At 40.2% G+C, this 24,087-nt stretch overlaps 2 protein-coding genes across 8 annotated transcripts in view; one reads left to right on the top strand and one right to left on the bottom strand.

Moving 5' to 3' along the window:
• The window catches only part of CTBP2 (C-terminal binding protein 2), a 275,399-nt gene extending 259,268 nt beyond the window's left edge, over positions 1-16,131 (top strand). For 5 of the 6 annotated variants that reach the window (XM_039341545.1, XM_039341640.1, XM_039341725.1 and 2 more), the window contains 4 exons: positions 2,080-2,210; positions 4,160-4,287; positions 5,162-5,279; positions 14,678-14,858. In XM_039341545.1, coding sequence (XP_039197479.1) covers positions 2,080-2,210; positions 4,160-4,287; positions 5,162-5,279; positions 14,678-14,858 — 558 coding nt within the window. Of the gene's footprint in view, positions 1-2,079; positions 2,211-4,159; positions 4,288-5,161; positions 5,280-14,677 lie in introns of all 6 variants that reach the window. The other variant, XM_039341453.1, reaches the window with a different exon arrangement.
• Positions 16,132-18,741: 2,610 nt separating this feature from the next.
• ZRANB1 (zinc finger RANBP2-type containing 1) overlaps positions 18,742-24,087 on the bottom strand; it is a 68,558-nt gene continuing 63,212 nt past the window's right edge. For both annotated transcript variants that reach the window (XM_039342115.1, XM_039342030.1), the window contains 2 exons: positions 20,926-21,155; positions 18,742-20,476 (listed from right to left, as the gene is read on the bottom strand). In XM_039342115.1, the coding sequence (XP_039198049.1) occupies positions 20,258-20,476; positions 20,926-21,155 (449 nt within the window). In that variant the 3' untranslated portion in view covers positions 18,742-20,257. The remainder of the gene's footprint in view (positions 20,477-20,925; positions 21,156-24,087) is intronic.

Raw genomic sequence — 24,087 nt, 5'->3', positions numbered from 1 at the left:
ACTGGGCCTCCTCCTTTGAGGTACCCTGTGCTCCTTAACTTATAGCACTGCCTCTCTTCTTCAGGACTGAAAATCCTCTATCTTTTTCAGCGCAGTATATCTATCCCTAGGGACCGAAAATCCTGCTTGGTCTCTGTGCTCTGGGGCTAATTCTCCCTGCAAAATCAAAGCAATATTTTCAGGCCCAGAATGGAGCCTTATCCACAGCATGCACACACACCTCAAGCTGGACCACCCAGGGCCTCCCCAACCCGCTTCTTGAGGCTTTCACTCCTTACTTGGGACTCCCATCTGTTTTAAAAATGTACAAGATTGCTTAATGATTGCATCTAGAATACTGGAATTACAGTCATTGAGCAAAGTAGTCACATAGTATCTTGCTTAGTGACTACTTCACTCAATGACAGATTCTGGTCCCAATTGTGGTCATATGTCCAGGACTACGGATAACCTGGTTTTTATATCTCCAGAACATCATCAGGTTAATCAGAAGCTAATTTCTCTTTTATGGCTGCACAGGTCTAATTCAATCCCATTGTTTTCGTCAAATGCTGCTTTGATTTTGAGATTTTTTTTGTTCAGTGCAAGGAACACATAAATAACAAATGCATTTTTGTGCAACATACAGTAACCTAGGAAAGCACCTTGGAGACACAAAGTACATGTGTAAAAAGGTAGTATTTCCAGAGAAAAGGCAGCCAATCTTTGTAGGCTTATTTATCATAGTGAAGTATTCAGAATAATGCATTGAGTTTGAAAACCAAGGGAATTCAGAGAGAATTTTAGAACTTTCTGTATAAATGTTGTGATCTTTCTAAAGTTAATTCATAGACCAAACCTGAGCATTGTTTCTTGATTATCTAATTATTGTCCTTAGAGCAGGATTGGTTAACAATTCCCATTTTTCCTACTTATTTATTTATAAAATGTATAGATCACTACAATCTGCTATAACTTTGGGCAGTTTACCAAATACAGCAGTAACAACAGAATGTAATTAAAACAAAAAAAAATTGGGAAAAATAACAATGGCTTGAAAAAAAGAGTATCACACAAAAGCTTCAGTGTAATCCAGAGTTTGGGCATAAGAGCTCATTTAAATAGGGTTGTGTTGGGAACCATATGAAGTTTGGGAGCAATCTCAGTTATTAGTGTAGCCATATGTATTTTTGTTTATTAGGTTTGTATTTCATCATTCAGAAGCTCAAGATGAGGAACGTAAAGCAACTGCTAAGGTTTTTTTCTCCACAGTAAGAGTGAGTGGCCCAAAGTCATTTAGTGTCCCTCTATGACTGAGGATGGATTAGAAGCTGGTTCTCCCTGTTCTTGCTCCAGCACCTTAATCATTACACTATGCTGGCTCCATCAAATCCAGAAAAATCTAGAGCACCAATTCCAGAGCTCACAGCATTTGCTTCCAGTGCAGTGACACACTTTGTGGCATGTACTGATTATCTACAGATAGACCTTAACTTATGATTGTTCGTTTCATAATAGTTCAATATTATAACAGTGCTGAAAAGTTAACTTACAGTCTGTACTCACATTTATGACAGTAGCATCATCTCCATAATCATGTGATCACAATTTGGGACATCCAACAAATAATGCCCATTGGAGAAACCGGATTTCCTTAACAACCATGTGACTCACTTATCAACTGCCACAAAAATCTGACTTGACTAATAATCATAATGACGTACAACAGAAGTTCCTGTTTCCAATTGTGATCAGAAGTTGAAGACCATCTATATTTCCACCCTAAAAATAAAGGCAGATCTCAACATGGTTCTGTAAACAAGTTGAAAATCTATTCTCACTCTTGGGTGAGAGGAATAAAATGCATGATGTTCCTTGGCTCAGAGAAAGACTTAATAAAAATGCATCAGTTTTCAAAGAGTAAATTACAATTGTCCAACATCTGTTTATAGACACCATCTCCTTCATTTTATAATCCCGAATGGTTTCAGAAGAGATTCTACCGTGGGAGTAGATGTTAATGCTGTTATAGTAGGATGAGAAACCCAGAGAAAAATTTTTTAAATTGTGGAATGGTCTTTTCTTCTCGTTTCCTCTCAGATGAGGCAGGGAGCTTTTTTGGTAAATACAGCACGTGGTGGTCTGGTGGATGAAAAGGCCTTAACCCAAGCTCTGAAGGAAGGAAGGATACGAGGGGCAGCACTGGATGTTCATGAATCAGAACCATTTAGGTAAATATTAGAAGACATTGTATTGTAGCCTGCGTGATCTGGGCAATACTTAAAAAATTGGAGGCCTTTAGAACAATTCAGGAGGCCATTTATAAATGCTTTGATATCACCAGAAGGTATAGAGCTGAATTTTTGGACTAAATGTTTTGCTTTGGGGATGATACTGTACTTCAAGAAAGAGCATGGGAACAGTTTGTAGCCTAGAAGCCACCTACCCATATACTCACATCAACATTTCCTTTGCAGAAAAAAAAAATAGAAGAAAAATGAGCCATCAAAATATCAGAGTGCTGGGATATGGAAACATAACCTCTAGGTTCCTTACCTATGGTCTAAGCTGGAGTTTCTCACCTTTAGAAACTTTAAGATGGGTAGACTTCCCGGTTCCTATAATTCACTAACCAGCAAGCAAGCAGACTGGCTGAGGAATTCTGAGAGTTGAAGTCCACATGTTAAAGTTGCTAAAATTGAGAAATCCTGCTGAAAGCAAATTCTGTCCAAGTTATCTTGAAATGTCGTATAGACAAAAGAAAAAAAAAACAGAAGCATTGTCCTTAGTAAGATGAGAAGCATTAATTTTCAGAAATAAAACTTCATAAAAATTTTAGAAAGCTGCTGAAAAGTTTTAAAGATCAATGTGAGCCTGTTGTTATTGAGCTGCAAAAACTGGGGCTATAATTGGCTTTGCTAATGGATTCCGTTAGCTGTAAAAGTTGCATTTTCTGTAACAGAAGTGGTACATCTAATAGTCTCTCCTGAATTCTTCAAGATTTTCTATAAGGAATCCACTGTAGTCCCTTTCATCAAAAACAAAAGGTGTTCCTTTAAGAAGAACATTTGTATTATGGCACAAGCTTGCATTTTTAAGTGAAAAGTGACCCTCTCTACTAGAATTGTAGCTCTTTCCAAGCAGGAAAAGAAGTAGTCATCAGTGGCAAAGGTCAGTGGTTTGTGACTCCCCATAGCTTCAAGAACAAAAGTATCGCTTCTGCATGGAATCTGGCCATCTGCTTAGTTAAACTCTGTGAGGTATTGGATTCAGGTCCAGAAAAAAAATATGGTTATTGAAAGAACCAAATTATCCACGTGCTATTATTTGCAATAAGATACATGCAGCGCTGCTTCAAGGAAGATGTCGGTCAAAGTGTTGCTATAAACCTATGAATTATCTACGGCATTTCTAAACTGAAAATGTAAAAGGTATTATGTTAATGGGTTCACATGTTATGTGGATAAGTGCATTAAATTACAGAAAGCTGGAGAAACCTTCACCCCGTCCCTCAGTAAAATGTCTTGGTTATCCAGAGTGTTTCATCAGCCTCACCATGTTCCTGACCTTCTGTTGAGAATAATTCTGATAATAAGTTTCATATTGTAGGACAAACAACAGAAGCATTGTCTAAAACCATAATAGTACTAGCAATATAAAAGAGCAAATGACCATACAACAATGTACTCCATTGCTACACTGGGGTACTTAAAGGAGAGGCTTGAGACCATCACCCTCCACAGCTTACTTTTCTGCCCTCTTTCTATTCTAACAGATTTTTCTATACCAGTTAGAAGAAAATTGCAACACTTACTTAGATTTCATGTATCTGGGCAGACATATGAATAAAACACATCTGGCATTCCTGTCATATCCAATTTGATTGCATATAACATCTTAATCTGCCCCAAGTCCTAAAAACTTGGATTAGAAATCATTTTCCTTGGGGAATTTGTTAAACCTTGTCTTTTATTATGCTTGGAAAACATTATAAAATTATTTTTATATCAGCCCGTTTTTTTTTTTTTGAGGTGAGTGGTTAAACTGGAACGAGACTTCTGGTTTCCATCCATCACCCATTATTGAAGGAAAGCAAAGATATGGTGAAATGGGATTCTCTGGTGGCATTTCATTCAGGGCTTTTTTTTTTTTTAATCTTGTCTCTAAAATGTTTTTGCAGCTTTGCTCAAGGGCCCCTGAAAGATGCGCCCAATTTAATTTGTACTCCACATACTGCTTGGTACAGTGAACAGGCATCACTAGAGATGAGAGAAGCTGCTGCAACAGAGATACGCCGAGCGATCACAGGTACCCTAATGTGCTTTGCTCTAGGCAAGATTCAGCGCCCCCTCCCTTACAGCTGGGCTGAATATTGCATGCAAATGTTTCTGATCCTGAAAACCTCCCAAGACAGAAAATATCCTTGCCTGAATATTTCTGCTGCCCTCTTTTGTTTGGGATTAGAAATTGATCTCTGAGTTTCCAGGACAGTTGAGGGTTATAGGTGAAATTTTTAGCCGGGGGGGGGGGGTGGCTTTGGTTTTGTTTCTTGTTTTAAACCAGGTTTTGGCAGCATGATAGATATCAAACCAGGTCTAAGACTAGAATAAGACTTGATCACTATATCTATCAGTATAGCAAGGGTGTTCTAGCAAGGATATTATCTCCGCTTTCATGTAATGAAGGCTGAATATTGTTCTGGCAGGTGGAAAGGATATCACATTTTGATAAATCGGAGTGTTAATATTTTGTCAGCCACTTTTACACCGCATATGAATTTGCCATTCCCCTATCAATTACTTGGCTAATAAGGTACATGATACAGCATCTCTTCAACAGCTTCTTTTTCCAATAAAGCTGAGAGTAAGTTGAAACTGTGTGCTCCAAAGGGGCTTATAAAACAGCGGCAGAGCAAAAGGATGGAGAATTTTAAAATCTAACCCTTTAAAACAGCGTGATCCTTGGCAATTATATTAAACAAACATACACTGTTGCATACTGTTTCACCTTCAGGCAACTTCCACTAGCTTCCTTAGTTTTGAACACCATCCCAAATTGGAATGGAGTCTGGAAGAATATTCCCCCAATCCCCAATTAAAGCATTGTGGAAAAACAGAACATTTGATGTAGTCTGCTATATAATAAGAGTAATTATTACGTATTCTAAATATTCTGATTTCAGGTCGCATCCCTGAAAGCCTACGGAATTGTGTGAACAAGGAATTCTTTGTCACAAATTCTCCTTGGTCAGTAATAGATCAGCAAGCAATTCATCCAGAGCTCAATGGTGCCACATACAGGTAAGATGAAGAAAAGATTCCTTTTTCTTTCCTTGTTTCTTTCTTTTTCTTTCTTTCAATAAATTCTGTCTATTCAACAAAGGGACTTGAAGAACGGGTTAATTCAAAATCTAAGATTTCTGAATGGGTGGTAGTAATCCTTCAGCTTTGGTGTTTTGGAAATTCCATCCACAGAAGATGCTTATTATTGTAATCTAATCAAGAAGTGGCAGACAGTTCTGAGATATGATTTTCATTAAAATCTTTCTCTCAGTCCCTATCATAAAAGCATTAAAGACACAACATTGGCATTAAAGTGTTTGCCAGGTCCCCAAAGTTCAACAGCCAAAGAAATGTTGAAATATGTCAGACGTTTCTTTCTTTTGAAATCCAGGCCATCATGTCACAATGACCTCACTTAGATAGAAACTGTTGTTCATCTCTGTTTTATATTTCTCAAAAGATTTTCCATGATTTGAATACCAATTTATTCCATTATACCTTGTTCCATTAGATAATTAAAATAATTTTGAACTTATAGAACTAAGAGGGACCCAGGTCTCTCACCCAAGACATTTATACTTATAAATATCAAGTAGTTGATATTTAACTCAAAAGTCTAGAAATAGTCAAAGTTTTCTGCCACTTGGATGATTTTTAAAAAAAAATAATTAGCAAACTTTTTAGCACAATTTTAGAACTGTTTTATTACTTTAAAAAAATAAAATATATTTGGTATAATTTTGCTTGCTTATAATATCATGCATATTATAATAACCCTGTATGGAACAATATTCCAGCATGGTAGAACTTGGGAAGTGGAGATGAAGGATGAGGGCAATTATAATCCAACAATTTTGGAATGGCCTTATCTTGCTCATCATTATTGATGTAATAAGATGTAAATGCACCTATTTTGCAAAGGTGATAAAATTCTAATGAAAAGAATAGAGAATTCTTACATGATATATTCATCTCTATGGGCCATCATCCTCTCCACTAGATGCCTTGCTGGTTTGAGATAGGAACATTCAATTGAAGTGATGCATCAACTTTCAGTTTTCATTTATCAGAGAGGTCCATGGCTAATCCACATATCTGTTGCTATGAATATACTCTTGAAATATAATCTGTAGGCAAAGTTTAGACCAGGCATCTTCAAACTTGGCCCTTTTTTGACTTGTGGACTTCAACTAGAATTCCTCAGCCAGGCACGCTGGCTGAGGAATTCTAGGAGTAAAAGTCCACAAATCATAACAAGGGCCAAGTTTGAAGACCCCCTGGTTTAGACTAACTAGGGAATAAGGAAGATTTCCATTGATTCTCTGTAGTTTCTTACTCTTCATTGGAATTAATAGGAACGGGGGGAGGGGGAAGCATTTGACTCAGAGAAGACAGTCTGGAAAATACAATAGTACCCTTCAAGTAACAAAAAAAGATGTAACAGCGAAGACCAAGGTCTGACCTTTATTATTTTACAAGGCACAATATGTAGTAACAGATGGAAGTTATATTGTGCAGTTTCTAGTTAAATGTTAGGGGGCAAAAATGTCTAAGCCCAAGAACAATTTGATATAATAGAATCTAAGAGGATTTGTTTAAGGAAAGGTTAGATAGCTGTCCGTCCTGGATTATTTAATTCAGATTCTTGCATGGAATGGCAATTGAACTTGATGGCTTTTTACAACTCTATGATTCCATTAACTTTCCTTCTTCTCAAATAAACTGAGAGCAGAACCTTTTTTTAGAGAAAATAAATTACAAAGTCTCAGTCTTTCAAAACTAGTTTTGTAAGATTTTATTTTTCAATTATCCCTGTAAATCCAGGAACCTACAATATACTTTAGATATAATAGAAAACCGCACAAAAGAATGTGAATGTACACACACACGTGTGTGCGCACAAGTGTATAATATTTGAAAATGGGGATTTGTTTTTTTTAAGAGGTTTCATTCCAATGCAAGATGAATCCAAACTTAAATTACAGACCCCAGAAACAATCCTCTAGTCCACTTTCAGTACAAAAAAGTTATGCAGTGATGTTTTGCTTTATTTTTGGATGTTCCATAAAGATTGATACAATCCACTTAGTAATCTATATTTTCCAAACAAGAATTATGTAATACAGATAGGCTTCCCCTGTGAAAGCTCATTCATCAAGCCTTCTAAATTATGGTGATGATGAACAAGGATATATGTCCAATCCACAAAGTTGCAGCCAGTGCAGCATCCTCCTGTGGTCATATGATCCATGATCTGAGTGCATGGCAACTGGCTTGCTGTTCTATCCCAGCCTATAGCCATCCTTGTTAAAGGCACAAGGACCAAACCCCTGTTAATAAAATAGGCTGGAGACTTAAAACAAAACAAAACCCCTTTTAATATGGATGACAAACCTGTCAAATAGTCCAGAAACAAAAGCAGAAAAACACAATCCAAATGGAGGAAATAGTCCACATGAAACACGATGCAAACAGAAAAGTAGTCACCGGCAAGATGAACAGAACATGATCCCATGAAGTACTTTGCAAACGGTTGCCTTCAGCAGCCAGCACCGCCCACACCTCCCCTTTTTATACAGCAGTCCCAGGGCGTTGCCTCTCAGTGCCTTCTCCTTTTTCCCTGGAGTTGTCGTATTAACTGCTGCTGATCTGCTCTCGCTAATTGCCAGCTGTACGAGCATCAATCAGCATGTCCATCGGGTGTCAGTCCTCCGAGTCTGACTCATTCTCCTCTCACAGCTGAGCATCAGGAACACAACTGGAGGGCCCAGGCTCTTCATCAAACCGTGAGTCTTGTAATTCATCAGAGCCTACCTCTGACCCTGATGGCCCTTCAAATGCCTCCTCCACCTCCTCCTCAGATTCCTCAGACTCAGCTGTTGGGAACACAGGCTGGCACGGAATCACAACACTATCCTGCACCGCAGGGCCCTTCCCCTGGGTCTGCCGATCCGGATGCGGTCGGGATGGGAATTGGTCGTGAAAGGCGGTCACCAAGGCAGAAGCATGAATGGTGGTTGCATCCTCCCAGGTGAACTTCTCCGGTCCATAGCCTTTCCATTCAATCAGGTACTGGAAGCGGCCTTCCACCCAACGGGAGTCCCGAATGCTGGCAACCTCGTACTCGGGAGCACTTTCTCCCTCACGTTGTTCCGGTGGTGGAGGTTCGGCTCGGCAGAGTGGACATGCCGGTTGCTCAGGGACCAACAGAGAACAGTGAAAGACTGGATGTACCCGCAGGGAACGTGGCAGAGTTAAGTGATAGGCGACTGGATTGATGACAGCCTCGATTGGGAACGGTCCTACATATCGGTGGTCTAATTTCTTGGCTGGCCGGGTTGACAGTAGGTTTCTGGTGGACAGCCATATCCAATCTCCCACGTTAATGGAGGCGTATCCCGCCTCGACTGATCAGCAAACTTTTTGTAGTCAGCCTTGGGCTTCTCCAACTGTCGCTGCACCAATCGATGGATTGCCTGTAACTGTAACTCTGTCATGTAGTCGTTCGCTGTTGGTACCGGTGCATCTAGTGAGGAAAGAGGGGAAAACCTGAGGGTGATAGCCCACATTGGCTAAGAATGGTGTCATCTGCGTGGAGGTGTGCTATGAGTTATTGAATGCAAACTCAGTCGCTGCCAGATAGTCCACCCAATTGTTCTGCTACTGATTGACATAGCAGCACAGATATTGCTCCAGGATCCCGATGACCTTCTCAGTCCCTCCATCAGTTTGGGGATGAAGTGCGGATGAGAGGCAGATCTTAACATCCAACACCTGCATCAACCCCTGCCAGAAACGGGCTGTGAACTGGGCCCCTCTATCAGACTATCAGGAAGGCCATGCAGCCGGAACACCTGCTGGATGAACATGCGATCGGTGGCACGGGCCGACGGCAAGCCACGGCATGGGATGAAATGCGCCATCTTTGTCAGCATGTCCACCACCATGAACACTGTCGTGAATCCAGAAGACGGGTAAGTCCATCAGGAAGTCCATGGACACAGCCCCCCAGGGTCTTTTGGGTGTCGGCAAGGGCTGCAGTAGTCCAGGTGGGGCTCGTCGCTGACTTGGTCTGCCTATATGGGATACAGGAGGAGACGTAGGTCTGGACATCGTGTCAGACTCGGGGCCACCAGAAGGTATAGGAGACCAGGTTCAGGGGTCTTGAACAGGCCAAAATGCCCCGCCGCCGGATTGTCGTGACACTGGCTGAAGATGAGTCCCCTAAGCGGCCCTCCAGGAACATAAAGCCGATCACGATAGTGGAGGAGTCCATCCGTGACTGTCCATGGGGAATTAGGCTTCATCTCCTCCTTTTGCTGAACCACCCACCCATCCTGCTGCTGGATCTCCCGAATCCGAGCCCATACATCTATCGGCTCCCACACCACAGCAAAAGACTCGATAGGGAGCACTGTCCTGTCTTCTGCTTGGGAATATTCGGGCTTCATGGACAGAGCATCCATTCTTTGATTGTGACCGCTGGGTATGCACGTCACCTGGAAATTGAACCTTGCAAAGAAGAGAGACCACCGGATCTGGCATTGATTCAATTTCCGAGCGGTCTGCAGGCTTTCCAAATTCTTATGGTCCATCTGGACCTCAATGTGGCGCCCCTTCCATATGATGCCTCCAGGCCTCAAACACCACTTTAATGTCCAGTAGCTCCTCCCAGATGGTATAGTTGCACTCCGCCGGATTCAATTTCCTTGAATAGTACGTGCAAGAGAAGAGGGCACCGCCGGGCGACGTCGCCTGGAGTAACACTGCCCCAATGGCAATGTCAGAGGCATCCACCTCCAAACGGCCGTTGTGGGTCAGGATGCTTCAGGATGGGCTCCTTCATGAAGGCTTCCTTCAAAGCCTGGAAAGCCCGTTATTCTGGAGCATCCCACTGGAGCCGAGTCTTTTTCTGCAGGAGCTGAGTAAGGGGGGCTGTCATGGTAGCAAACGCGGGAATGAAAGTCCGATAATAGTTAGCGAACCCAAGAAGTCGCTGGACATCCTTCACACGACGTGGCAATTGCCAACTCTGCAGAGACTCGATCTTACTCGGGTCCATGGCGATGCCCTCAGGAGAAATGCAGTGACCCAGGAACTTGATAGTCGTTTGGTAGAACTGCATTTCTCTAGTTTGGCATATCACTGATGTTCTCGGAGCCGCTGCAGGACCTGACAGAGATGCTGATGGTGCACCTCTCGTGATAGGGAGTAGATCAGAATGTCGTCCAAGTAGATCATGACAAACTGATCTAACAGGTCCCGGAAGATGTCGTTCATAAAGTGCTGGAACACAGCAGGGGCGTTGGTCAGGCCAAATGGCATCACCGTGTACTCGAAGTGCCCGTACCGAGTACCAGACGCCATCGTCCACTCATCACCCGACCGAACTCTGACAAGGTTATAAGCTCCACGCAAGTCCAGTTTTGTGAAAACTTTGCCTCACGGAGCTGGTCCAAGACTTCGGGGATGTGGGGCAGCAAGTATCGGTTGCGCACTGTGGTGGCATTTAATTTCCTATAATCACAGCAAAGCCGCAATTCACCGGACTTCTTCTTGACAAAGAGCACAGGTGCAGACACTGGCGAGGATGAGGGCCGAATAAAACCCCAAGTCAAATTCCTGTCCAAAAAGTCCCGCAACGTGGCCAACTCAGGGTCCCACTGGGAGAGGCGCGTCAAGGATTAAGTCAGTGGGGCAGTCATAGGGCCTGTGTGGGGGCAATTGATCCGCCTCAGTCTCGCTGAAAACATCAGCATAATCCGTCAATTCAGAGAGTAAGGAGACCCCATGGGCACCTGACCAGCACAGATGTGGCGGGTGTGGTCCACGCACTAAAAGCTTGAAAAGGTGACCAATTTCTGTGACCAATAAATCTGTGGGTCATGCGCCCGGAGCTACGCCAGTCCCAAGACCACAGGAAAATGCAGGTCTGATGTGATATAAAACTTCATGGCCTCCTCATGTGAACTGATGGCCATACATAGCGGTTGCGTGGCGGCCTTAATTGGCCCAGACAGGAGCACTCGCCCATTTAGTCACAAATGCTGCGTCCATAAAGTTTGTAGTGGCCCCAGAGTCAATCAACGCATGGACGGGAATCCCCTTGGGCAACCTAGGGAGAATCAGGCACGCCTCCAATATCAGATGCCTTGGGGGCCTGGGGGATGCCTGACCCAAAAGGCCTTTCAGGTCAGGCATGGGCTGTTTCCCGACAGGGGAGCAGATGGCAGTCTCAGGACAGGCTCAGTCACAGACGCCCCTCGTCACTTCTTGGGGCAGAAAGCGGCCAAATGCCCAGACGAACAGACCAGGATTCATTTGCAAATGGTTGCCTTCAGCAGCCAGCACCGCCCACACCTCCTCTCCTTATACAGCAGTCCCAAGGCATTGCCTCTCAGTGCCTTCTCCTTTTTCCCTGGAGTAGTCACATTGACTGCTGTTGATTTACTCTTGCTAATTGACGTGTGCGTGCATCAATTAGCAAGTCCATCAGGTGTGAGTCCTCCGAGTCTGACTCATTCTCTTCACACAGCTGAGTTTCATCAGGAACACGACTGGAGGGCCCAGGCTCTGCATCAAACCATGAGTCCTGTAATTCATCAGAGCCTCCCTCTGCCCCTGATGGCCCTTCAAATGCCTCCTCCACCTCCTCCTCAGATTCCTCAGACTCAGCTGTTGGGAGCACAGGCTGGCACAGAATCACAACAACTCCTTTGCTGCTGCAGCCAGGCGTCGATCCGCAGACAGAGATGAATGAGCCCATTAAGGTCCGGGGGAACATCAACACGGGCCAGCTCATCCAACATCTACTCCGACAATCCATCCTGGAAAGCGTCCACGAGCGCAGCCTCATTCCAGGCTGAATCCTGGCTAAGCAGCCGAAATTCGCTGATACAGCCCTGCAGGGGGTGTCAGCCTTGCCTCAGAGCTTTCAAACGCCGGGTAGCTGCCTGGGTCTTGATGGGGTCCTCATACATCATCTGCATGTAATCACAAAACCCCACAAAGTTGTCCATCAATGGACTAGGTTGGGCTAGTAGGGGTGTGCCCCAACAAACTGCAGAACCAGAGAGCAGGCTTATCCTAAACCCCACTTTATCCCGGTCAGTGGGGAAATCATCCGCTCTCACACTGATATACAGGTGGCATTGTCCCATGAAAACAGGAAACATGTCCGGGTTGCCATCAAATTGGTCCGGCCTCACCACTTGGCATTTTCTCCTGGGTGGTGATGGAGCAGCAGGAACATGGGCAGCTGAGCTTCATCAGGAACACGACTGGAGGGCCCAGGCTCTTCATCAAACCGTGAGTCTTGTAATTCATCAGAGCCTCCCTCTGACCCTGATGGCCCTTCAAATGCCTCCTCCACCTCCTCCTCAGATTCCTCAGACTCAGCTGTTGGGAACACAGGCTGGCATGGAATCACAACACTTGCAGATGGGACAGTTGCAATGTAAGTTGTGGTTATGTGGTCACCATTTGAAATCTTCTCTGCCGGCTTCCCACAAGCAAAGTCAGTGGAGAAGCTAGGAGAAGATTACAAGTCACTGCCAGTCCTGCTGCTTTTTTGCTCACCCCTGGCACCCACCCATACTCCGTACATTTCATAGGCACTCCTGCATCTTCTCCATAGTACTTACCCATGTACCTGTTTTTGCTCTGTAGCACCTGCCCACCCATAGCTGTCACCCATCTGTTTGCCTGAGACTTCCACCTCTTCTCATGTCATGGTAATGTGAGGTCTTTGATCAATGAACTGTGCGGTCCTGGGGTTATCGTAGTCCCAGCTATCACTGCTAAAGCGATGCAGTCAAGTGGCATCACACTTGACTGACCACATTGATTAGTGATGGAAATTGCAGTCCCAATTGCCATTGTTACTAGAGTCCCACAGTTATTAGATAAGGCAATTTCTTGCCAGCTTCCCACAATCAAAGTCAGTGGGGAAGCCAGCAGGAAGTTGCAAGTCCCAGGTCACCAGGCAGGTAAATAGTTGCTGCTAGGTTGTGAACAGGGCAAGGGAGGTCAAAGGAATGTAGAGATGGTGTGGCAAGAGTTGGGGAGAGAGCATAAGATGTGCAAGTCATGGAGGGTGCACAAGGGTGTAGTATGGATTGAGGAAGAGGTACAAAAATGCAGATTGGGAAGAGTATGAAGGAGTGCATGAGAGGCATGGGATAAAGAGAGTGCATCAGGTTGTGACACAGGTTGGGCAAGAGGTGTGAGTCAGGGAGGATATGAGGAGTGTGCAAGTGGCTGGTGTAGCACAAGGCCAAAGAGGCGGAGAGAAGGCACATGGGTAGGGGAGATTTAATCTTCACCTTGCAACCTTCTTTGCCAGCTTCCACATTGACTTTTTGGGGAAGCCCTCAGGGAAGGTTGCAAATGCTGATCATGTAATCTCACATCACTGCAACCAGGCATAAGTTCTAGGACTGCCTGAAGTCCAAGGAGGGATTGTAATCACCATTCATTCAGAGCCTTTGAATGTTGCTGAAGTCAAAGATTGCCAGTAGATGTTTTGAAAAGGTTGGCAACCATTTTGATTACATTGTTACGATCTTTCAAGTTAATCTTGATTCAAGGTGACTGAACCAACAGGTTCATGCAGTTTTCTTGGCAACATTTTTCAGAAGTGGTTTGCCAGCACCATCTTTCAAGTTGTTTTTCAATTTCTCTCCCCCAAGTTGAGGGAGAGCAAGCTGGCTTTTTTTGACTAAGGAACACCAGAACTTCATCTGGCTTTCTTATTTTGATTATACTGGAAATAAATTTGAAGGAACACAATCCACTAGTATTAGCTTTGTTTAGAATTTCTTGTAACTTTATGAACTTCTGTATGAATTTAAACATTCAATCAATTTTAAAGTATGTATTTTAGGTGACCATTATTTTTCAATTAATTTACAAACTAGAAAAGTAAACATTGTTACATTTATTTATTTTTATTAGGCTTATGTGTCCACCCATCTCATCTAGATAATTCAAAATTAAGCCAGGCTCTATATTCTTTAAAGTGTTTCCTAAAAGAAAAGACTGTTCATCCTGTGCATAAAATTTTTCACTTTCCATTCTTTTGTTTTTTCTTCCAATAGCAAAGGTTTGACCATTGTTTCTGCCATATCTTTTGAGAATAGATGTAAAAAAATAACACAGCTTTGGGTTCAAGTAAGTTTGCTTCTTCAAATGCTGGGATATATATTCTGGCTGTTTGCGCAGGTTTCTAAAATAACATGAATAAAGCATTTTTAAAGAGCTATCTTGAAAGTACTGAAATAGATGTGATTATTGTAATTATTTGGAAAATAATTTTCCTAGGGGATTCTCCTACCCTTGGGCCTTTACAGCATAGCTTTTTCGATAGAACATGTTTGCATTTATTTTCTTCTAATTAAAAATCGATTTCTTTCTAGATATCCACCAGGAATGATGAGTGTTACTCCAGGTGGAATTCCAGCAGCTATGGAAGGTATCATCCCAGGAGGGATTCCAGTTACCCATAATCTTCCAACTGTGGCACACCCTTCTCAAGCTCCATCTCCCAACCAGCCCTCAAAACATGGAGACAACAGGGAACATCCAAATGAGCAATAGCAGACAATTTAAAGCACTCCAATTTGGGACCAAGAGACATTGGAAAAGAAAATGACAAACTGAAAGGAATTTGATACAAAATTTGTTAAGGTTCATTTTGGACAGATGCATCATGATGTTCCAGTGTTAACGACAACAACAGCAACAACAACAACAACAAAAATTAAAAGATGGGAGTCAAGACTTAGGGGAGGGAGGGGGAAACAAGAAGTCATCTGCTTATTGAAGCACTGAAAACTAGGATTTGATAACATTACTGATCAGCTTCTGTTATTTTCATTTAAGTTCCTTCATCTTTACATCAATCACAAGAATAATATATGTATCTTCTATGTTCCCCTTTCGGGGAAAAACAGCTGATGGAAGTATCTATTACTTAGAGCATATCTAACAGCCCTAACAAAGCTTACACGATAATAGAGAGGATGCCATCCTGTGACTTCAGCCCTTTCCTTACTCAGTCACCTGGCTCCTCCTTTTACACCTTGAGGAAAGATGACCCACACACGGGGAGGAAATTTTGCTTGTTACAGTTATCTGTAGCCACTAATTTACTGGAGGGATGCTATTCAAGTTTAATTACAGTTACATAGTTTGGAGAGAGGAAAAGGCCTACGTTAACTTACTGCCTTTTTCACAGAAATTGATGCTTCTCCTACAAGATACACTTAATAAAGTAGCTGTACATTAAATAACACATGTTGATGATGCAAAAAAAGTGTTAAGTCTCACATTTATATTCAAATATATTTTTCTCAGTTTTAAATCCACAGCTATTTTATTGAGTGGAAAAGTCTTGAGCTGGAAAGGATTCAAGAATGTTGCATTTCCTTATGTCTCAGGAAAAAAAAAACACTTTTTATGGTAACTTGTCAGACTGTATGAACAAAACCCACTTTTTTAGACATTGAAGTCTTCTTTTCTTCATGTGGTATTTTATACAAGAACACTTCAAAATGTGTTATTAGATGTGACTGATTTTAACAAATCCTATTAGATTTGTATCAACTAGTTACATGTTATATTCATAGTCTTTTGTGAAACATCACCTTTTTGTTGAAAAAGATGGCTTATTCTGAGCCTTTGTATGGGTACATTCTGTTTCTGTGATAAAAGTTTTAAAAGCTGTCCCAAACAAAACAAAACCAGAACCAATGGCTACCAGAAATGTTTTGTTTTAGTGTATTACCGTTACTGTATTTGTTTATTGTAAAGGTGGACATATAGCGTTCAGTGCAGTTTTCAATAAAAAGTGACAATTTCTATAATTTCAGTTGGACCAGGCCCTCAGTGTTGTTGAACCAATTCTAACTCAGAACATTACAGAATCCACAGGAGTAGATTAAACTTTCATGCTTCATAGACTATTGAAGATTTAGGATAAAACTGAATGGTGACTTTGAATTTCTCAAATGTGCCTCATCCCAGAAGTCAGTATGCCTAGCATTTGAGAATCCTTAGCATTTGGCTGAGAGTTGACAAGGATGATCCTGATTAAACATCATTTGGGACCCCCAGGGCAACATGGAGAAAGGGTTCCTTCTGTATAGTGTTTTCCTCATCACAGCAGAACATAATGTATAGTGGGAGAAATATAATGTGTTTGAATACAAGATACTCCAAGAGTAAAGCATTATAAGCAAAAATACTGTTCTTGTCCTGCATGCAATCTTAGAAGCCCTATTAAGCTTTATGGAACTAACAGAGAGGTAAATGACGTTTGACACTGGTCAGTATCAATCTGCTTTCATGCCAAATGTCCCATGGATTATTAACAGGTACTTTACAACCAGTCTATCATGCTGCTATCAGTATGAGAAGAAAACTTACATTTCGTGAGCCACTAGAGGACCATCCTGAAGAACTGTAGTGATGATTGCAATGACTAAACTACTTTGTGTATGGTAAAACTTGTAATTACTACAGTCAATATTTTAGAAACCTATACTGTGCTATGCTGCAAAGAAGCTTGCCTGTGAAAGGAGAAAAGAAAAACTTGCCACCAGCTCACACACTGCCCTTTTCTTTCCACAGCAAAAGCTTTGGTCTGGGGCAACATACAAAGAAAAAAAAATGGTCAGTATAAATTAAAAAATCACAAGACTAAACCTACAATACAGTGTCACAGGACTTCAGTCATGAAAATATACAAATATTTGTGGCCATTAAGATATATGATACTAAAATTAGCTTGTCAGTGAACTTTTAATGTGATTTGAGTAGGCTTAAAGGGAAGAAAGGGGACATGCACAGAAACTATGGAAGCAGAAATTGAAAACAAATCATTGGTATTACAAAACTTATATTTTGTTTTGAATTGATGGAAAAGCACATTACCAGCTGGAACATATTCAAGGGATTCAACTTCATAAATGTGTCAATGGTCTAACACTGCAAATATGTGTAACTTACCATAGACACCAGAATAGAGCAACCAGGAGAAGAAACATTGATGAATTACAGAGAACATTTTAGGAAATCACACAAATGAAGGTGAAGTAACAAAACATTTACACTGGCATTAGTGAATTTTTAGAAGCTGCTATTATTGGTACTTTGATCTTAAACCAGGAAATAGCATTCCAAATAGGCATAATTAGCATTCATGAAAAATAATACTTGAATAAGCCAATCATATTTGTTATGGAATGTTCTACCATTAGTGAATGTGTTGCATGGAGACATTAATTTTGTATTACTTTCAGATATTAATTTGAAGGCAAAACTCCCCACTTAAAATAAATAGATATTTAGAAGAGACTTGGTGTTGACGTTTGTATACTAGTCACCATGCCTCTAAAAGAATTCATAAAATACTGGTATAATTAAGAAAGCATAATTCACTACAATAGAACATGGCTTTGGGGAAAAATAATTACCATACAAAATGGTGGAGATGGCAAATCATTTTGATGCTAACCATAGAAGTAGTGAGGTTTTTTTTCCCTTTGAAGTAAGACATAGAACAAAATAATTGAACAGGACAAACAATTTAGGTATTTAAAGGTAAAAAAAAATTAAATTCAAAAAATAGAACAGCAAAATAGTTTAATTTGGAGCAGTCTATGAAAAGAAAATCAAACTGAAGTCTGATCTCTAGCTTTAAAGCAGGGATATCATGTCAGAATACCTCCAAATCTGGTTTAAAACAATGTAACCCGTCCAAAAATTTTACATCAAATGAGAGGCCTATGTACTATTGCAATTAGTGTTTCAAGGCACAGCTATAATTGAATTAATAACTGCTGCTGCTGTACTAAGAGCAATTCGAATTATAATCTATAAAACCACTGACTTCTGCTGAGCCTCATAAGGGTGTACTGTGACTATATAATAAATATGTATATTGCTGCTTGTATAGCTGTATAACATGAAAATAAAATGTATATTGCTGATTTTTTTATCCCTAATAGCAGCCAAATGCTTTTATTCAAGAAAATGCCTAAAGCCTTGGTTAAATACAGCTAAACATTTTCTCCTATTAATAGGGCAAACAAAAATAAAATAAGGTTCATATTCAAGGTCATATCTCATTGCTAGAAACTGCGGCTAGAATTGAGAAATAACATAGATTTGGAGCACAACTTGCAACATTTCAATGTTCTTCATTCTACTCAAGCATAATCATCTAATTTATTCTATTAGTTCAGGAACGCAGTAATTTTATAGAAAAGAATGAAGAGCAACCAGAGGACTAAGGTATTAAACTATATCCCTTTTAACTGTCTTTAGGAAAACTTAAAAATAGGAATATATCGAAGCACAACCTGTTGTGATTCTACTGCTCTGTAAATTTATCACAGGTCAATGTGATTAATGTGTAAAACATTAATAAGCTTCTACAAGAATGAAAAAATGTATTGATATGTTTCAACACAGTACCTTGATAAAATGTCATTGTTTATTTGTCAGTAGAATTATGTTGAGAAATTTTTAACTTTCAATTGCTTGAAATGTACCATTTTAAAAAGCAATTAATTCAGAATGGCTCCAATGTTTTTACATCCATTTAAAAAAAAGGTACAGTTTCTGTTCAGATTCTTAAACCAGGATTCCATCTTACAAGAGGTTCCATGTCATCATTTCTACCATCATTGGCCTTTAAAAGTGCTTATCAGGATCTACATCTTGCATACAAAACTATTCAACCTTTAGTGTTCTTACAGTGAGGTTCTGGATTGGGCTGGATCCATTCAATACAGCATAGCTAAGGTAATCAAGTATAATAAAAAGATTTTTTTTTTTACTGGAGAATATATTCTGAACTGACAGTTTCAGGAAGCGTATAAGTTCAGATGTGGCCACAATCAGTCAACATGCACAGAATTCTGAAGGTTACATTTTAAGGAAAAATAGTACACAGGACTTCCCAACAAACTTTAGAATGAAGGCTTTTAAGGAAAACAGTGCTTTCTCACTCAATTTTAATGACCAAGGAATGATCCTCAGTGGAGGCAATTTTAACCTGCATGGGGAAAGGCTTGATAAAATATTAATTTCTATAGTACAACTCACAGCAAGACCCGGTTTGGGCAAAATGCAGTTCAGTTTAACAAACTCCACACAATTGTTTAGCATAAAGTTCACTGGAACAGCATTTTTTTTTTTTACTAGTTTAAGTAGCCTGAAAAAAAGGGGGGGGGGATGGGAGAAACTATTTCAAAGTTGTAATACAAAGTAATAATGGATACTAGAGAAGTCTTTACAGAAAACAGTTCACTTAGTCAAAATTTATCATCCCTTCCATATGTTTTCCCTTTAAAATTTCATTTTATTATACTGTAATGGGCACAATATTAAATTTAACAGAACAATACATTTTTAACACGTATGAGTTACTCTGGATATATGGCATCAACAAAAAAAGAAAGAAAGAAAAGCCACATGATCTGATGATCTGATCTGGGCATTAGCAAGGTTTCATATAAAATGTTATTTCAAGGAAATATGTCAGAATGCTTAAAAAGAGATGCAAAATAATCAAATTTTACTGTAAGTCTCAAAAGGAACAGATATTAATCAACAATGTGCTTTTAAGTGCCCTTATTTAAAAGAATTTCCTTCAATAATTGTAAGATGCTGGTTACACTTTTTTCCTATTTTCAACCTTCTTACACAACCACATGTGGTATAATTAAGGGCAGATGTACAACCGGAAAAATGCTTTCTGTCTTGTAATAAAATTAGGGCTTTGCTTTCTTTGTCTTGTTTACAAATTAGTCCAACCAATATACTTCCTTCTTGCATCTGATGAGTCTCTGAATTCTTCCCATGCCCACTCAAAATCCTACGCAGGTTGTTCCCAGCTACAATTGGGTCACCATGCAACAAGTTGCTAGACTGCTCCAACAGCTGGGGTTGTCACCATACACTATACGCAGCTGGTATCTCTTTTTTTTTCATTCATCATCATCATCTTCATCTTCCTCTCCATCTGAAAGGGATGTACAGGGACGGATTTGTCTATAGCGGTCAAGCCATTTCTCCACCATCTGCGTTACCAGGGGATGGTTACGCCGGCGAGAGCTTTTCTGCATAGCAACCAGGACTCCACCTTCTGTCACACAACAGTCCAGCCATTCCCTAAGCAGCTTCTCTTGCTGTTCCTCATTACCAATCTTTGGAGAAAAAATATAGACAACATGGTCAGTTTAGAACAGTGGTCTTGTGGTTTGGTGGCCCGGCTGGGGTAGGGGAACCCGGCTGTGCAAGCAGCAGGCCAATGCGCATGCGCACAGCTCAATTGCAAGGTGCTTGTGAGAGTTGAGTTGTGTGCATGCGTGTGTGCACCGGCCCACTACTCGTGCAAGTCAAGTTACATGTGTGCCTACCTACTCACCACTCGCACAGCCCGGTTGCAAATAGGCCACAGCCTGGTAGTGGGCCGCAGCCCAGAGGTTGGGGACCCCTGGTTTAGAATACTGCCAACTAAAAGAGACAAGTGATTGTAACACTTGCTGTGGCCAATTCAAAAATCTACTTTTTGGGGTGGGGGGCTTTTATTTTTTCTCATTTAATACTTGAGGAATATCTCTGATGTAACCATAATTATGAAAGCATTTCTTACCTCTTGAGCAGACAGGAAGTGAATGTGCAGCAGCTTCCTTTCACTGTCAACCAATGGTAAAAAAGTAATAGTAACATCATCATCAGTGTTCAAGTTAGCACCAGCACCTCGATTGCCATAGCCATCATTCTCCATGGCAACCAAAGCAGAGAAATGGCCCCTTGTGTAGCCCAGAGCAATAGGGCTCTTCCAACAAAAACTCTGTTCCCATAACAAAGGCAAATATACACCTATGAAAAAAAGAAGGTGCCAAAGATAAATAAGATGAACTTGATGTATTGTTTTTGATGAAGATTTCTAAAGCATGACAATGAACATAAGCCTTTAATATACTTTTCAGTAGCAAGTTGAGTCTCTATTAATTAATGGATATAAAAAGTTGCAAATATATTCTAATAATTGAATCTACTAGTCTTTCTTTTACAACCAGCTGTTTAACAGCCATTTGACACACCTCCCCAGAACTAGTTCTGATCCATTTTCAGAGTTACAAAGCCCATACACATCCATATTGTCACATAATCATATTTTGGACGCTTGGCAACTGATCCCCCTTAATGGCCATTTGCAACATCCTGCAGTCAGATGACCATGACTTTTTTGCCAGTTTCCAGGGTTAACCAAAATGGATTTGCTTAAAAACCATAATAAAAATCGATTATAACTTTGAATCCAGTCACATGAGGCTTCAATTTAGGACCCTAATTCTAGGCTCAATTTCAGCCATAAGCCAAGAACTACCTGAACTATAAATACTATCATATAACCCCCAAAATATTTAGAGTTAGCTCTAAAGGAATTCCCACAGCAACTGAAACAATTCCAACTGAAGTCATACCCTTTTAAAGTATTAACATGTTGCTCAGAATACATCCAAAAGTAGAGACAGTAGCAACATACCAATGTATTTTATCAAAAAAAAAAAAAGAACAACAACCCAACAACAACCCCAATTCTATTGTTTTAACTGCAGCTTCTATAGCACTCCTGTTATGTATCTTCACTTTCCCAGAAATCTAAGAAGATACCTGAGCTTGTCCTGGGACTTTTCATGTCTTTTCAATTTAAATTTCATAAGGTGAAAGAGGATCCTAAAGAGCTGCCATATTAGCATAAAGCAGTGGTTCTCAACCTGTGGATCGGGACCCCATTTGGGGTCAAACAACCATTTCACGGGGGTCGCCAAACATTTTTTTCCCCTTTTCCTTAGCTGTGCTACTCCCTTTTATTCTATTGGCTTTTGAAAGCCAATAGAATAGACTCTCTTGAATAGAGTCTAATTCTATTGGCTTTCAAAAGCCAATAGGAATTGTCCAGGCTGTCTCTGCCCTGCTAAGCCGGCCAAAAGTCCCATTCTGCAAACGGTGCTGCACCAGTTGAGTAGTCCTCGACTTACGACCGGTTGAGTAGTCCTTGACTTACGACCAGTTGGGGGTCGCGGCATTAAAAAGGTTGAGAACCACTGGCATAAAGTGATGTTCATCAGACCCACAAATTTTTCTTTGGTGAATCAGATGCCAACGATCAGCTCACAAGATGATTATGAGAGCACAAGCTTCTGCTACTGTCTCATATATCAATCTCTGATTTTGGAAGTAGCATGTAATTATCAAGATTAACAACTGACTGTTTTATCCTCCTAAATTTATCTAAGCCCCATTGTTGTCCCTTCCTTGCACTTACTAGTTTATTAGTGAATGGCATAATGTACTGCAGGAAACAAGATGTTTAAGAAGTTAACAATAACTTAGGTTCTGCTACCAGCAAATGATCCCAGGCAATGGTTGTAATGCATGATGACACAAATGAAGACTTTGTATCATCTCAAATTTAGTAATTTATGTGAAATTGTGATAGAAAAATAAGTGCAAGTGAAATTAGATGTGGCCAAGAATGCACAGACTATTTTCAATATTCAGCAGACATACAATACTTTTATTATTTAGTAGGCTTTAATTTTAAGATGCAGATAACCATAGGCAATTAATTTATGCAAGATCTATTTCAATTCTTGATTTCAGTTAATTCTCTTTAACTCAGCTCAGAAAAACTCCTACACTCAACTCCTTTTTGTAAGGAGTTTGGTTTCTGGCTGGTTATATTCATTTTGTAGTGAATTTTGTGCGAATACATCTAGCTAGTTCTTTTTTAATGTCCACTCATTCAGTGACCATTCAAAGTTACAACAGCACTGAAAGAGAGGTACTTTTGATGAGTCATTGCAGTTGCAGCCACTGTAGTGTCCCTGTGGTCATGTGATCACAATTTGGGCCCTCGGCAACAGTGAGTCACATAATCACCATTTCCACTCTTCATCTCTGGCTTCTAATAAAGTCAGTGGGGAAGCTGGAAGGAGGTTACAAATGGCAATCACATGATTGTGAAACATTGCAACCAGGTGGGATTTGCCTAACAAGAGCAACTAAAAGGGTCAGAACTGCCACTATGGTTACGTGATGCTATGCCTTATGAACACATTGCTTAGTGATGGAATTCCCAATCCCGATTATTGTCGATAGGTGAAGATTACTCACACTTTCAACATTCTAAATGTGTCTAATAACTTAGAAAGAACAATTGTCTCATCTTTAAGACTATTCTATTGAACTTCACAGTGAAGCTTTTCATAAATTAATGAATCCATAATTTGTAATTCTTACTTTAAAAGTTCTAATTATTAAAGATCTAAAATTCCTACTAAACTGAAAGTAATTCTTACATTGCGCTTTTCCTATAAAAAGAGTTTTAAGATGTTATAAATCTTAAATCTAAACATGATAGAAAACTTTCTTTACACTATGTTTTCAGGTTACTACATTATTAAAAAAAGAAGAAGAATGTGTGAAACTTCCCTTAGGGACTTGTAATTTATGTCACAAATTCCTTTAGGCTACCAATCACAATAATAACAAAAGACAATTTATAGATGGTTGTATTCTAAAGATAAATTATAATACTATAATGAGATTTCTGATATTAAATATTATGCTTTCTACATATCATTATGACAAGCATATACCAAATTGAACTCTTGAATTCAGAAGTTACTTATATTTCTACTAACTTCAAAATACTCCAAAGTATTTCTAAATGCTTCTATTGCACTGAATCACAATCAGTATAACCTGCCAATGTATTTTAATGGCAATTTTATTAAAAATT

This window comes from Crotalus tigris, unplaced genomic scaffold (assembly GCF_016545835.1).
Source record: "Crotalus tigris isolate CLP2741 ecotype Arizona unplaced genomic scaffold, ASM1654583v1 scf7180000017536.10889498, whole genome shotgun sequence".
NCBI lineage: Eukaryota > Metazoa > Chordata > Lepidosauria > Squamata > Viperidae > Crotalus > Crotalus tigris.
This window is presented reverse-complemented; position numbering and strand designations above follow the sequence as displayed.